The sequence below is a fragment of the Aplysia californica genome, unplaced genomic scaffold (genome assembly GCF_000002075.1).
Source record: "Aplysia californica isolate F4 #8 unplaced genomic scaffold, AplCal3.0 scaffold00062, whole genome shotgun sequence".
Classification (NCBI taxonomy): domain Eukaryota; kingdom Metazoa; phylum Mollusca; class Gastropoda; order Aplysiida; family Aplysiidae; genus Aplysia; species Aplysia californica.
The window spans coordinates 1,313,671-1,329,918 of NW_004797332.1; the positions used below are offsets into that span (position 1 = coordinate 1,313,671).

The window sequence follows — 16,248 nt, forward strand, 5'->3', positions numbered from 1 at the left end:
GGGATACAGTCGTTGACTATATATTGTGTCAGTCACGCCAAAAGAAAAGCCAACTGATTTCTTGATAGAGGTTTCATGGATTTTGCCATTGTGGAAGGGGATGCTTAGAACAAGGACAAGAATATTTCATTGTTTATCTGAGACTTTAAAACGAAAAATCTATTGATGAACAGGAAAACGTTTTGGACTTCTTTAGTTCTATTCACCAATTGTGAAGCATTTCTGGTAACTTGACAATTATTATTGTATTTGTCATCTATTTATTATGATTGATTTTTTAAAGATATTTTCTCTTGTCTCTGCTTACAGCAAATGTTTCAAGAGGGTGGCTTTGCAGCTAGTTGTGAGCAGTTGCTAGAACAAATGAAGGGACTGTCACAAGGACTATTGAAGCTGAGCCGTGACGAGCGTTCCCTGGAGCAGCGCTACAAGAACCACCAGGACCGCTGGGACAAACTGCGTCTTATCGTGGAGGACACCCACCTACAGCTCAAACAACTGCCGGAGAGGTGGAGGGATTACCACCAGAAGTAAGACCTACTTTGTAGTTTCCGTATGTAGCAGAGCCTGTGTAAACCGAAATCTGCAGGACTGCCGGATTTTCTTTGGTTTTACTGAGTTTTTGGTGTAGAGAGGTTGCTCAAATAGAAATAGAATCGTAGAAGTTTTTGATTTTTTTAATGGTAAACTGTTATTTTAGGATTTACTGTTTTGGTTAAAGTGGTCTCCTGTAATGTTCCCTTTTTCCTACTTACAAGGAGACTAACTAAACTGGCGGTAGTGTCATGAAACAGCCAGCTACTCTAACTGACTCTGAAAGGCAGACAGATGTTAGTTGTAGCATCGGTAGTCTAGCGATTAGGCTACTGGACTCGTAATCGTGAGGTTGCGGGTTTGGGGTTTTGAGCCTCAGGCCTGACGTTGTGTCCTTAGGAAAGGTACTGTACAAGATTTTCCTCACTTCACCCAGGTGGGAATGGATACCCGGCCATAGACAGCGAAAGATCCTGTCAGTATGTTAGTGCTTTAGCACCTTTATGAAATGGCAGTTTGGACTGTATGCTTTCTGGGGAAATTGAGATTGTTTGAGAATGCTATCAGGCCTGTTGGGGTAATAATAATATAGATTGTAAAGCACAAAGAGCTTGCTGTTGAGTGGGGATTTGCACGATGCAAATGCTTTCTATTATTATCATTGTTATTTTTATTAATATTATTATTATTGATACTAAGACAGATCACCATCCACACTCACACACACTCCCAAGTACATCATGTGTATGTGTGTCTGTTTTCCAGGATGGAAGGTTTTGACAATTGGCTCCAGTTTGTGGAGAAACTGATGAAAGAGATGGGTCAGGAGGACCTCACTGGGGAGGAGTACAGGGACATGCTGGCCAAATTCCAGGTGAGGAATTGTGGAAAATAGGATAGATGAGAGGAGGAGGAAACGCAGCAGATGGTACGGATGGGAGATAACGATAGAGTGAATGGGAGAAGAGAGAATGCATAGAAAGAGGTGGAAGAGGGAATGGGAGATGATGATTAATTGAATGGGAGATAATGGTAGAATAGATGGGAAGAAAAGAAAACAAAAGTTAATGGTATGGATGGAAGATGATAAGAGAGTGAAGGAGGAAGATAATAGAATGCATGGGAAGAGAAGAGAAGAAAGTTGATAGAGAAGAAAACAAAGAAGATGATATATGAATGGGAGAAGACAATAGAATAGATAGGATGAGAAAAAAACAGAGTTGATGATATAAATTAGAGGTTTTGATGGAATGCATGGGAGAAGAAGATAGAATTGATGGAAGAAGTTGATAGAATTCATGTGAGAATAAACTAAAATAGATGGGATGAAAAGAAAACGGAGTTGATGGTAGGAATGGGAGAAGAAGATAGAATTGATTGAAGAAGATGACAATGACAATGAATGAGAGAAGAAGATAGAATGGATGGGAAAAGGAAGACATTGAATAAGATTAGAAGGGAGGAAAAGGAATAATCGAAGAGAATAAATTATGAATGAAAGACAGGAAAAGATTAAATGTGAAAAGAATTTAGAAGAATGGATTTGTGAAGAAATATAACAATGAACAGAGAAAAATTATTAGGAAGAGAAGAAACAGGAATGAATGAATGAATGAATGAGTGGGTACATCTGTTTAGATTATAAGCATATATGTGTGATGCAAGGGGAGTGGCTCAGATTTGAATGATTAAAAGGTGTTGGGGAAGAGGGAGATGATGATGGCAATAACTAACAGTATTGAACTTTTTAGCTTCTGTGTGTAACTGTTGCACTCTCTTTGAATTCAAGAAAAATCTCATTTTGTTGTGGATATTTTTTTTATTTACCTTGCACATTATACATAAAAAGTATCTTAATATTGACATGTACCTTTTCTTTCAACTAACATTTCTGTTGTTTTTTTCGGATATTTAAAAAAAAACCTTGCACATTATACTTAAAAAGTATCTTAATATATTGAAACGTACCTTTTCTTTCCACTAACATTTCTGTTAGGTGTCAATATTTGAATCTAACAAACATTTGGTTTCTGTTCTAGCTCTGACCCTTTTGTTTGCTCTCTAGATTTTATGTATACAGAATTTTTGTGTTGCGTGTCACACATGTTCTCACTTTTGTATATTTAGGGTGAATATTATTTTGTTTTAATCCATTTTTCTTTTGCTTTCTGGACAAGTTCTGGGTAATTTACTTGCACTATTGCCTCTTGCCCAGCATCCCCAAAAGACCTGCTTTTGTTATTCCTTTACTGAATGTTAAGCTATTTTCAACAGAATTTTGTACCTTACAGTTTTCAAATGTATTTTGATTGAAAAATGGAATCCGTAAAAAAAAATAAAAAAATCCACCTACAGTGAAATAATTGAGAAAATCTCTTGATGGCTACCTTTGTGGTAAATGGAGAAAATCTATATTCCTTAATGATCTGTTTAAAGAGATGAAATGATTCAAAATTTATTTATAACCAGGTACAAAAGAGGACCTGAGGTCATTATGACAAGATGTATATTTTCATGATACTAGTGATTTGTTGTATTCATATTATATTTCCGTTTGCTAAATGGTATTGTGCCTTGCACGGGACATCTGTCTGTTGACAAAGTAGCCAAGAAAGTTTCCTGGTCGTGATGATATAAAAACCTTTTTTCTTTCAATGGCATAATATGCATGTAATCTATTACACAGCAGCGTTCCACAAAGGTCTCGTTCAACTAAAACAAATGTATTTACCTGCAAAGGCAATGTAAAAACATATATAAGAGTCACAATACTTAAAGAATGTCCTCTTACAATTTGGGCATATCGTCCGTGCATTTGGCTATCCGTGTATGGAGCATTCAGATACTTTCAAGAAAATGTGAAAAAACGTTTTTATTGGTTTGATATGCCTTTTAGCCTCTTAATTTTTATAGGTTATATTTATCATGATTTATTGATGTTAATTAAAATGTGAGAGCTGATTTGTAAGATTCAGCCTAGGTCAAATGCCTTAAGACTGGAGTTTTCAAATTTTGTTCCATATATGCGGATAGCGAACTGCAATGATGATATTATGTTACGTGATGGATATGAAGTAATGTTGCAGCGTTGTTTTGTCCTCAAACCCTTCCTTGTCCATGCTTTTGTTCACAATACTACATGCACAAGACCTGTTATTTATTGTTGGCTATAACTGATCTCCTGTTGTGTGCTGTTTGAAATTTACGTGAAGAGAGACTTGGTTCTCCAGTGCCACAGTACTGCAGAATGTTGATTGTTGGTTTTGGATGATGTGTTTGTCTTTTGTTAAAGTGAAGGTTTTCCGCAAGTTTGTGTGCTGTGTTTGTCTTTTGTTAAAGTGCAAGTTTGTACAGTTGCGAGCGCTGAAAAACCTCTATTAAAACTAAAACTAATAGTGAAGGTTCTCCGCAAGTTCGTGTGCTGTGTTTGTCTTTTGTTAAAGTTGAGGTTCTCTGTTTAACCTTGTGCCCTGTTTGTCATCCGTTAAAGTGAAGTGCTGTGTTTGTGATGGACAGTCCTCAGCAATACTTCTCAACCCTCACTGTCCCATGCTTATGTATGTGTATACACCGCACACTTTATTCAACTTGCCCATATTTACCACTGTCTATGTTTGATATTGCAAATATATACCTTGATGTTTGCTCTTGCAACCCAACGTCTTCTACATCATCATCACCTTCTTCGTCATTATAAACTGCTGACAATGCTATTCAGCATTAAGAAATTGTTGTAAAAAAATCTCAGTAATGTACCTTTATGTTTGCCACATAATTTTGTCTGTTTTTTTAGAACATTTCAATGACATTTTGGTCACTGTCCTTGAACCAAATACGCTTCATTCATTCGTTGTCTTCATCTTCCTCATCATAGCAATCATCATCAGCATCAGCTTCAGTTGGTGCATCATCATTGGTTCAATACAGAAGAAGTTAAATTTTGTATACAAAGAAATGAGCTTTTATTCCCATTTTGTAACTGGAGATAAATTAGTCACAAAGCTGCTAATAGCGTACAGTGTAAAATTGAAATTAAACGAGTAAAACAAAGCTGCTCTTCTTTCAGTTATTGTTTCTGTATATAATTATTTTGATCGTACTGATATTGCTGAGATTATGCTAATGTAGCACATGAAACAATTGAAGATAGTGTGATTGTGTGGTGCCTCAGACATATTATTTGAAAGGATACAAAGACATTAACAAATATCATTGTTCACTACTGACACATATTTTTTGTTCACTAATTTTGTTTTTACCATTACCTTTTTCTTACAAAATTCTGCATTTTTTGCGTACTGCATTTTTTTTCTTCCATTTTCTGGAAATTAAAAATTTTAGTTTCAGTTTCATGTTCATTTGAGTGAATATGTAAACACACTTAGAGATAACAGAAGTACAAATGTGATTTTGTCTTTTATAGTGCATCATATCTTTTAATTTATCAAAGTAAGCTGAATTGTCATGCGGTTTTTTTCTCATTTCCTCCCGTTTTGCAGAAGGAAATGCGCAACATGGGCAAGTACCAGGAGGATGCCAAGTGGCTGGAGCAGGCCCTGGAGGAACTCATCAAAGACGCACCCGATGCTGATGCCCGCAGGGAGCGAGAACGACTGAAGGGTGTGCTGGAGCGATTCCGCGGCATACGGCCCCACATGGACTCGGCTATGGACAAGTCTGGCATCCTGTCCAAAGGTTATGAGTACAGAGACAATGTGGGCAAGAAGAAGAGCTGGCTGGATGAGGCCCAGAGGCTAGCCATGGAGCACCCTAATATAGACAGTCTTGAGGATGCTCGGGCCTACCTTCATGAACATGAGGTGAAGCGCTTGATATTTTTAGGGAATTTTGTAGGGAGGGATTAGTCTGTCTTTGTTTTTTTATGAGAGAAAGTTGTGAGCTCAGTTAGGATAGGAACAATGGAAGTGACCCCCCCCCAAAAAAAAATAAAAATAAAAATAAAAATAAAAAAATAAATAAATAAAATAAAATAAATAACGAGCAAGGTAATATTCTTCTGCAAATACAGACTTTATCACTGACATTAACAACACGATTTTGCCTTCCACTGGTAAAATTTCAAGTACAGATTATTTATTGCCAATTTTGTAGTCAGTTATGCTGGTGTCAGAAACAACAGGACATGAATATTTGAAAAACGACAGTCTATTCGTTTCTCTTACACAGCTCTTTTTTACCAATATATTGTTTGTGTTATAAAATATCTCGCTATCATCATATGCTTTCCTTTGACTGACACACATATAATCTCGCTCACCTACAGACTCTGCTGAACAAACTGGACGCAGAGAAGGCGAGCATCCAGGCAGAGATTGAGGCGGGCAAACGTCTCCAGCGCGACCGCAACGCCCCGGCCTTTATTGAGCAGTCTGTGTCGGAACTGGACAGAAAGTGGAAAGATACCAACGAACTGGCCAAGGCTAAACACGAGAAACTTAAAGTATGTAATGTTTGTTTTTAAATCATCAGTTTATGGCTTTTCGTGGATTCATATTCTTTTCCTTTAATTATCTTCAGAGTTGAAAGGGCTGTGGATACAAAAATTATTTTTTTGTTTTATTTTAAAAGGATGTGTCAGCCTGCTTCATGGTTTACTTTTTAATCTGCCCCAGTAATGTTCCTAAACTTTCTCAACACAGGTGTCCTATTTCATCTACATGAAGTTAATTAACGATTAGCGAACAGCAACGATAGAATAACAATTGAGATGGATAGGATCCTATTTCATGTTGCCATATGTGGATTCACACACTTACTCTATTGTTACAAGTATTGATTGAGATACTGCTCCTCTCTCACAGCAACAAGTGAAAGACTGGGAGAGCTACGAGGGGGAAAAGTCCAAACTGCTGACGTACCTGAAGAAGGCGGAGACAGAGCTAGAGAGGCCGGTGGAGACTGTGAACCAGGAGAACGCTCAGAAAGATTTCAACTCTAAGAAGGTGAGTGGTGACCTTGTCACATCTCTATCAATATTTTAATACTCTGAAGATGTCCTTTGTATACACAACATACAGTTGATCCTGCTGTAATGGCTACCTATTCAAGACAGTTACCTGCACAAAATTAAAACTACTCTCTACTTCCCCCATTTGTTCTTTTTATATTATACCTGTCTAAGACAACCACTTTTCTCCTTTACAAAGGGTCTTGGACTGCTGCGACTGTAATTCATTGTTTCTTAATTGTCACTTTTTTGTATTGAGATGGAAATTTGATAACTTCAAAGAAATGAAAAAGGCATCCATTGGTTTGATAGTAATCCTGGTTAAATGAGCTTCACTTTGTTTTAGTGAGTGTTTTACGGCACTTGCAATGCAATAAGGTCATAAAAGTGCCGAAGATTAGAGGTGTTACTAGAGAGTAACAGACACAAAAAAGAAGGAGAGATAAGGCTGGTAGATGTTTGAAAGGAAAGAAGAAGCAAACCACACCAAAGCACCCACCAACCACCCACCAACCACCCACCAACCACCCACAAACTTCTCTCTGATGTACCAAAGTATCTTTGGAGAAAGATGGACTTTATATACAAATACAATGTTATTTAGCAATATGATGTGTTGAAAAAAGTTTCTGAAATAAAGATGTAAATGGTCAGAAAAGGCTTAAATGAGATTGTAAGGAGCAAATTGAAAAGAATGAATCAATAGGATGTTTACTTACTGCGCAAATTTTTCTTCCTTGATTTTTCATAACTGCGTTTTATCCCTTTGAGATCACTCATGAGTTCACATTTGTTTTTTTACTCCACTTCCCAGGAGCTGCAAAGCACTTTGAACAAACTCAAAGGCAGCCTCTCGGAGATGACCAAGCTGAACTCACTCCTTGCTGAGGGGGCTAGTCGTGAGCGACAAGGGCCACTCAAAAGCGAGATGACGGATATCGACAAAAAACTGGAGAACATCAGTCATCGACTGAATGCCAAGCTGGTAGACTTGGAGTCCACAATCGCCAAGTGGTCCGAGTACTACAAGAGACTCAACAGCTTCTGTGATTGGTTGAATGAGAAAGAGACAAAACTGAACGAGATCTATGAGAACAAGCAGGACTCGCCGGAGACACAGTTGCAGAAGGCTGAGGTAACCCTTGACCTTTGTGCTTGTTCCTTGAATTTTATTAATGGTCTTACTGGTACTTGGATATTAATTTAAAAAGTTATGAATTATGTTTCTAAACCTCATTATAAAGAAAAGAGCACACTGGAACATTCACAGGGATTCACCTATTCACAGCACACTTCTTCCAACAGTTCCTATGCTAGTTATGTTATTATTATAGATTATACAGGCCCCAACACTGCTACTAAGTAATTGAGATTAGCTTGAAGATTTAAAATCGATATCAGAGAAGATTCAGCATTTGGATTCTGCAGGTATTATGACTTAGGGGGGAAAAATATTGATCTCTCATGGTGTAAACGAATGATACATTAAGAACTACACAAATGTACTTTTGCTTGTGCAGGGTATTTCCAGCCAAGTGTATGAAAACCATGTGACGTTGGAGAATCTGGAGAAAGACGCCCGTGGCCTCACGCAGAACTTCCGATCTCGAGAGACCGCAGCGCTTAAGTCTAAGTTGACCAGCGTCCGGAGGCAATGGGAGTCCCTGTGTGCCAGGGCCAAGGACCGCAGCACTGCCCTATCTGGCAATGTGGCTCACTGGCAGAAGTACCAGACTTTGCAGGAACAGCTGCTGCCGTGGATCATGAAGGCAGAGAAGTACTGCGCCACTGATCTGCCCAAATGTGCGTCTCTGGAAGAAGCCAGGGAGCTCTATGACTTACATCAGGTACTGTGGGGATTTCAATATAGGATATCACACGCTAAGAGAGGCAAATGTTTTGAGTGTACTTTTTGGAACATTTCTTTTTTTGGGAATAATTCTGAAAATGAGATGGTTTGGCTATTTTAGGTTGTAGTATAACTTTCTCCACATTCCTCACCACATACTGTGCCACCAGTCAATATATATTATGTATAAGTGATAAAATATTTGCACATGGAAAGAATTAAGGACGTTATTTGAATTCCAGTTTTTTGACACATGAACTGAGAGTTATGAATTCACAAAAGGCTGTTAAAAGAGATCCTGAAATACAGAAAGGTAAGCTTGTATAGTAAGCACAGACTCACGCTTCAAATGGTTCATTGCTTCAAATGGTTCATTTCCCCAAAATATTATGAATTTGTGTGCTCTAAGATTGTATTATGTAGCACTTCTCAAACTCAATTCCTTTAACCCTTGAGTAGTTTTTGAAGAAGACCTTTGTTTTGGAGGTGGTCATGATAACAGGTGATAGAAATGTATGCCTCAGATAGTAGTTTGGTTTTGAATGGTAGTTTTTTCTTTGGAAAAGCAAAGAAATAAGTTTCTAAAGATGCTAAGGTTTGATAAGCAAAATCATTTGCTTCATGATGATGTTTTTTCTTCATCACTAATCTATCTTACTTTTATGTCCTATTTCAGGCTTTCCTTCAAGAATGTGAGGAGTACCTGCCGCTGTTTGACCAGATGAGTACCGAGGCGGGCTACCTACTGGACCAGCCCAACATGCACCGGGACCTGGAGGCCATCCAGAAACGCTGGGGCAGCATCCTCACCAACTCGGAGGACCGCTCACACAAAGTGGACAAAACGTTCGGGGCCTGGTCTGCATATGCTAATGAGCTGGACAACTTCCAGGAAACGCTGGAGAAGATCCACGGACGTCTGGCGACAGAGCCCAATGTGAACACGTCAGACATTCAGGTCTTGGAGCATGAGCTGGCTCTGGCAAAGGTAATCATGGATTCATTTCATATGCAGGTTAAAAAAAACATTTTCGTGGAAGCTATGCCATGTTAAAATAGCATCAATGCACATATAGTTACGATTTTCAGTGGCTGCCGCTGTTAAACCTGCCTGTTCCGTATTGGCCTTATCAGCCATGAGCATGCCTGCGGTGGACATGGACCACTTCCTTTTCAAGTTTTTGTTCATGAAGCAAGGCCATGATGATGAACCAATGTTCTTAATAGTTTTATTCATCTCTGTATGACTTTTTGTACCTTTATGTCAGAACCTAGGTAAAGCAGTACTGTAATTGCTTTGATATCTAGAGGTCCTGGGCCAAAGCCCTGGTGGTGTCTCAATGTGGAATATTTGCTTGCGATAACAATGTAGAACAGTTTGTGCTGTTTGCAGTTTCAAAAGTTGATGATGCTAACATGTAGTTTGCCTGCGGGGATCCTTTCACTTACAGACGTTATTGCCCTTAATTAATTTTCTTACACGTAAGGTAAGTATATGAAATACTTGCATTCTGATCTCAATTTCTTTGTCTTCCCCAACTGTCCGTACCTTGAAAGGCGCTACAAGAAGAAGCCCGCAGCCACCAGCCCCAACTGAATGCGCTACAACGCCAGTTTGAGCAAGTACAACATCATGCTTCTCCAGAGGGGCTAGGAGTTGTCAAGTCTAAACAAGACGCCATCAAAACCAACTGGAAGTAAGGACAATCTCAAACATAGGTTCAATTTGATAATTTCTCTTTGAGACTAATGAAGAACAAAAAGAACCTTGTAGAGTGGGTTAGTAGTGTGCATAGACATACAAATCTAACAGTTTTAATTGTAGATTTTTGTAATTTCTTTGTAATGACAAGATTTGTAAAACATAAGTTTATCTGGTAAAAAGTTTTAGCTTGTGCAAGCATTAGTCTTTCTGTGAAGTCTTTATTATAATCACTCTCACTATTTTTGTAATTTTTACATCTACAAGCTCATGCCAACAACTTAGACTGTAAATTTAGTGATTTAATGATAATGTGTAAGATAAGGATTATGCTCAGGACATTGGTCATAAAGTTTGGAACTATGAATATGAAATACTTTAGTAAGGATAGGAAATTAATTTAAAATGATTTTAGTAGAAAAAATAGAAATAATGATGCTGATGATTTGCTACTTTCTACACAGTGAAATCAACGAGGCTGTGGCGGAGCGGCAGAAGGTGCTCGGTGCTGCTCTCCAGCATCGTCGTGACTTCTACAACCGGATGCAAGACACAGAGAAGTGGGTGAAGAAGATGCAGAGGAAACTCGACTCTGGGAATGAGATTTACTCAGATGAACTGCCAGACACACAGGCAAAACTCAAGGTTTGTAGATTTTGATTCTCCCTTTATATTTTGGAACTCAGTGAAATCTGCTTAAACGAAGCCAGTAGTGTGCATAGACATACAAACAGCAATGGAAACAGCAATGAACCAAAAGGAAAAAAATTGCTGGATTTTTTGTCTATTTAAGCAACCTCTCTAAACCGGGAACATGGTCAGTTAGGCCAAAGAATATCTGTCAGTCCTGCAGATTTCAGTTTTAGCGCACTCTACTATATATATAAGAATAGTTCTGTGGTACCACTGGAAGATTTTGTTTTCTTTCTTACCATTTTAGAAATCTTTGTTCTACACTAGTTATTTACAAACACAGGTTAGCCGTCCTTGTCTTGAGCTGGTATGTTTTTTAATGAAAGAACTGTTATATACTCTTTATTTATAGTGCTCTGTTCAGCTTTCTGTTTCTTGCATGAGAGAGAGTTCTCAGTGCCACAAGTGTTGAACTCACCGTTCTGCTAGGTAATAGTATTACTATTTATCTCACCTTGATATTATACAGTAATGCTGACTGGAGTTCCGATGTTCATTTGACTTTGATAAAACTTTGGCTAAGGGATAAGACCACTTATTATGACCATATTTCTGACTTTAGTTACATAAACACTGTTTATTACATGTCTTCTGGATAGGCCATGAAAGAGGAATGTCAGTCTCAGGAGGCCTTGTTCCAAGGTCTACAACAGGAGTTCAAGGAGTTGGTGAGCGTGTGTAGCCCAGATGAAGCAGCTGTGCTCAGCGAACGCTTTGACAAGATGATGCAGGGCTACACGCGTGTAGAGGACCTGATTGGGAACAGAGAGGAACTGTGTGGCAAGTGGGTGGCGTACAGTGACGCACAACGCGAGGTTCAGACAAAACTCAAGGCCTTGCAGGTAGTGTGTGGAGAGAAGTTCATACTTGTTCTGTAAGCTTCAGACTTTGTTAGCGGATGTTTGATGCTTTTTCTTGGTTTGATTGTATTCATTACAGATCTTCAGCTGAAATTTCTGTTCTGAGCTTCATGAGTCTTATTCTGTCTGGCTTTGTGATTCTTATTATGTATGGGCTGTTTATTCTATCTGGGCTGACCAGTAAAGGGCAATTGGTGGTGGGTCTTGCATCTTCTACTCTTACCTTTTAATTTTCTTGTGCCACTTATGAAATGTGTATTTTAGCATGCTTTCTCTGTAAATTGTGACTTCACATATAGTCTAAGCTGCACTGGTAACATTGTTGTGAGGTATATATTTTCTTTCATAATAGTTTTTTACAGTTTGTTTTTGTAAGAAAATAAATTTTTTACTATTGAAACGATGTTAGATTCTTTCTTACCTAAGATATATTTTGTTGTTTAAGAAAGTGGTTTTTCACATCTCTATTGCTGACAATCGACAATGTTGCATTCACAGGCCAAGCTAGCCTCCCCTGACATCACAGAAGAAGAGGTCGCTCAGTGCATGCGTGAGATCGAGGCTCTCCGCAAGTCCATGCAGCCGTGGACTCAGGACGCCGACACCCTCGACGATCTCATGTCCACCGCGCAGATGATGATCAAAGACCGGGCTACGCAACGCACACTTCACTTCAGCTCTGAACTCCAAGCCCTGGAGAACTTGTGCGACCAAGCTGGTGCCTCGGCACGGCAGAAGGAGGAGCAGCTGGGAGAGCTCACACAGCTCAGCACTGAGTTCTTGCAGCGTAAAGACGGGCTGGCTCAGAACCTTATCGAGGTGCAGGAGAAGATTATGGCCGCTCGTGCCTCGAAGCCTGACCTGCAGGGTATGAAGGATCTTGTCAGAGAGATAGAGGTAAGCCCTGACTTCAAAGTGATCTAAATTGTGTAAAAACACCTGCATTTTAAAAACATGGGTTTTTTTCACTTATTGTATTATCTCACTGTAAATTCCTTGAATTAACAATTTAGCAGCTATAACATGTTGTACGGGTGTGATCGTTAATCGCAGTGATTGTCTTTTTGTGTATATGCAATATTTTATCAGATAACGGGTTTATATAAAAATATGAAATTATTGCTGTACATTGAATGGACCTGTATGCAAGAAACATATGACTGTGTTAGCTGCTAATTTTTATTTTTTTTCTCTTTTTGAAAGTCTATTTTATCATAAAGGGCTTAAGGCCACCAGAGACTGAGCGTTATAGAACTGACCTTTATTATGACTGTCCACCCCCACAGGACGTACGTGATGACATGTACACCAACAACCCGGAGTACGAGCAGCTGCGTGAGCTGGGACGTCAGATCATGCACACTGACCCCACCAAGGCCGCTGTCATACAGGCACAGCTGGGACAGGTCCGTTTCTTGTCTTGACAAAGTCTGTGTGTCACTGTCATGTCACTTTCTTTTTCTTCTCATAATTATTTTTTTCTCGATCGCGTCACACTTGAAGTCTATCTACCATATACTACTGGGTTCAATTCCTCTGTTGGCTCATACAGGTTTGCCTGTAGTGTTAATGGAATGTCACTTTTTTAATTGAAAAATTGCACAGGTGCTGATTGTCTAGAAACGCAGATTTCTCAAATTATTAGCATTCCAGTGTGCCAGTTCTCCGAACTATGGAGGAATATAGTAGAAGTCCTGTTCTAATGATATTTTTCACCTAAAGTGATAATTCAGGCCTCTAATAAATAACTCAGCGAAAAAACAGTTTCATTCCACCTCACTGATTTGCAAGTACTGCGACAGAATCTGCGCTTCAAACATAGAAAGAATTAGCCATGAAAGACGCATGAAGACAACCTTGTGACCATCTTAAGCTAAATTGACGGTCTGCATAGACAAAAAGAGCCATGCAATAAATAACTCAACCTTCCTCCCTCCCTCTTCCTCTCCATCAGGTGAATGCGGCCTGGGAAGAGATCCAGGGTCTGTTGACGGAACGGCACCAGCAGTACAGCGGCGTGGCCAACATGTGGCAGCAGTACTACGATGCCAAGCAGGGCGTCATGAAGATCCTGGAGGACGTGGACCCGGTCGTCTCACAAGACCTGGCGTTCATGAACCAGGGCGACGTGAAGAAGTCGCTGGATCAGCACAAAGTGAGTGCGAGGAATATTTTATGTGGAATGATTTCAAAGTGAGATGCCTCTATGTATTTTTTTTACCCTATCGTAATATTTCTGAGGAAAAAAGTTCTTTTTTTAATCATTTGAATTAATGAAAGGCGTATTTCTTAACATTTACCAGTTACCATGTTATTATGATTTGTAAATAAGGAAGGAATGAAGCTTTTTGCAAATCAAAATTAATTTTCAAGTAAAAGAACTGAATTTTTCTGACTTGTAAACCAGAAAATTTGGGCTTTTCTGTTCTATTCTGATTTTCACTGTTTCCGTTCTACAGAATGCTGAGTTTGAGCTGCATGCCAACCAAACTCAACTTGACCACATGAACAACAAAGGCGTGCAGCTTTTGGAAGACTTGCGGAACATTCCAGACTTTGACCTCTCAGGGATGGAAAGTGATCTGGATGAAGTCAACCTGAAATGGGAGACTGCCAACTCAGTGAGTAATTTCTTTTTTACTTCTCTGTTATGAAATAATATGTAATCATCCAAGTGAACTCCAGATCAGTCTATCAGAGTTGAAGTGAACTGCACAGTTTGTGCGTTACATCGGACTGACTGTCTAGCTGCTGTCATCGAGAATGGGGAAGAAAGATTTGAAATGTAAAATTATCCTTACAGATATATTTTCTTTTTGTCTAGTAATGATAATTGTAATGTTTTAATAATGATTATAACAATTCCATTTAAGTAGCATATTCACACTCTATAGCATGCTCTATGGTCTTTACAACTATTATTACCCTGGCAGACCCTAGAACACTCAAAAATATTCTTGGTGTAGCCAGAAATAGAGTGCCTGTAAATCGGGCATCTTAACTGCTAGAATGGGATGTCTCATTGACAAGGTTGTGAGTTATAGTATGATTTCTTTAACACACTTTGTTGTTCTGTCATCTTTAGGTGATTGACCACCACAAAGAGGATCTTGAAGCTCAGCTGGTTTGCTGGGAACAGGTACAGTCCGGAGAGGAGGAGGTTCGGACATGGGTCAACGCCATGGTCAATAAACTCGATGATAGTCTCAAGCATTTCGACGATGCCGTTAGTGTGGAGTCTCGGCTCAACAAGTTCAAGGTTGTTAGAACATGTTGTGTACCTTGTTATGTCTCATGTAAAGTGTGATTGTGTGAAGTGAGATTGTGTGGATGTAATTGTTTGGCAGTATGAGGTTGGTGGGTGCTTCAGTGTGGTCTATTTTGTCTTTCCAGTAGTCTTATTGGTTGTATGTGCATCTTCAAGTTATGGGGCTGTTCCTGTGCTGTGTCACAGTTTTCTATTGTATGTACTTTGCTTCAATCTGTCAATGGTGGGGTGTTCTCTTGTTATAATCAGAAGAAAATACAAAAACATGCGTTTGTAGTTTGATGTTCTCTATGAAGACAATGTAGTGTCCTCTTGGATTTTTGTTTTTCTGCCTTTTCTTTCCTGCTTTCTTTTCCACCTGTTTCCAAGGGTGTAATATGACATTCTTTTCACACTTCTTCAAGGGCAGCAGGTATTAGTTGCCATTTTAAAAAATAAGTTGTTCTGTTAACAGTCTGCAGAGGAGTAGAATTTGTTTGTTTGTTCTGTTCAAATTTTGCAGAGGAGTAAAATTTTGTTGTATTTGACAGGATGAAGCGCCATACTTCGAGGAAGTGATGACTGAGGTGGAGCAGAAGCTCAAAGACCTGAAGGAGTTGAACAAAGGCCAGGACATCCCAACACTGACTGACGCACAGCAGGACATCAAGGCACAGTTTGAGAAGGCCTCCAACCTGGGTCAGTTTAGATTCTCTTCATCATCCCTAAAAGTTTCTGTCCTTTCACAGGCAGTAAGACATAGTGCTCATCCTTACATTTGTAGCTTTTTAATACTGTTTGACGTGGTAATACTGATTTATATTAATTTGTGTTTATGTTGTAAAATTCCTTTTATCGTTGAAGAACTTGACTTCCAGATGTATTTTATGTCTCTATCGACAAAAAAAACAAAAAACAGTATTATAGTATGACCATATATATACTTTCCCCTATTTTTGGTAAGTCGGATTGATTGTAGGCTATCTTTTTTTAAAATTGAATTTAATCAGCTAATCAACTGGTCTCTATTATGTAAGGAACCATGATTAATTTTTTACTCTAAGTTTTATTTCTTTTTTTATTGAATTTCATCAGCCAATCAACTGGATTCGATGATGTCTTCGTTCTCTGACGAGCAACAAGGTCTGCAGAAGTCGATGTCTGACGAGACCGAATGGATGAACCAGCTGAAGGAAGCCCTGACCAAGTGTGATGATGTCACGGGCTCCACCGAGGAGCTCATCCAGCGATTTGACACCTGCAAGGTATGCTGAGCTTGCAACAGTTGTAAAGTGAATTGAGCATGCTGTAGAATGTGGAAATGCACTGTAAACATGCAATTATAATTATTATTTTTTGTTATAATTATTATTATTACTGTTATTACTGCTATTA

The 16,248-nt window shown here is 38.9% G+C and overlaps 1 protein-coding gene across 1 annotated transcript in view; it reads left to right on the plus strand.

Moving 5' to 3' along the window:
* LOC101849911 (nesprin-1) overlaps positions 1-16,248 on the plus strand; it is a gene marked incomplete in the record, with an annotated part of 80,509 nt that overhangs the window by 50,378 nt on the left and 13,883 nt on the right. Inside the window, 19 exon segments of the mRNA XM_035968497.1 lie at positions 310-530; positions 1,300-1,408; positions 2,712-2,717; positions 5,034-5,354; positions 5,819-5,995; positions 6,357-6,497; positions 7,317-7,637; positions 8,023-8,349; positions 9,028-9,339; positions 9,909-10,048; positions 10,518-10,698; positions 11,346-11,588; positions 12,105-12,503; positions 12,893-13,012; positions 13,561-13,761; positions 14,066-14,227; positions 14,692-14,865; positions 15,405-15,552; positions 15,949-16,118. Coding sequence (XP_035824390.1) covers positions 310-530; positions 1,300-1,408; positions 2,712-2,717; positions 5,034-5,354; positions 5,819-5,995; positions 6,357-6,497; positions 7,317-7,637; positions 8,023-8,349; positions 9,028-9,339; positions 9,909-10,048; positions 10,518-10,698; positions 11,346-11,588; positions 12,105-12,503; positions 12,893-13,012; positions 13,561-13,761; positions 14,066-14,227; positions 14,692-14,865; positions 15,405-15,552; positions 15,949-16,118 — 3,873 coding nt within the window.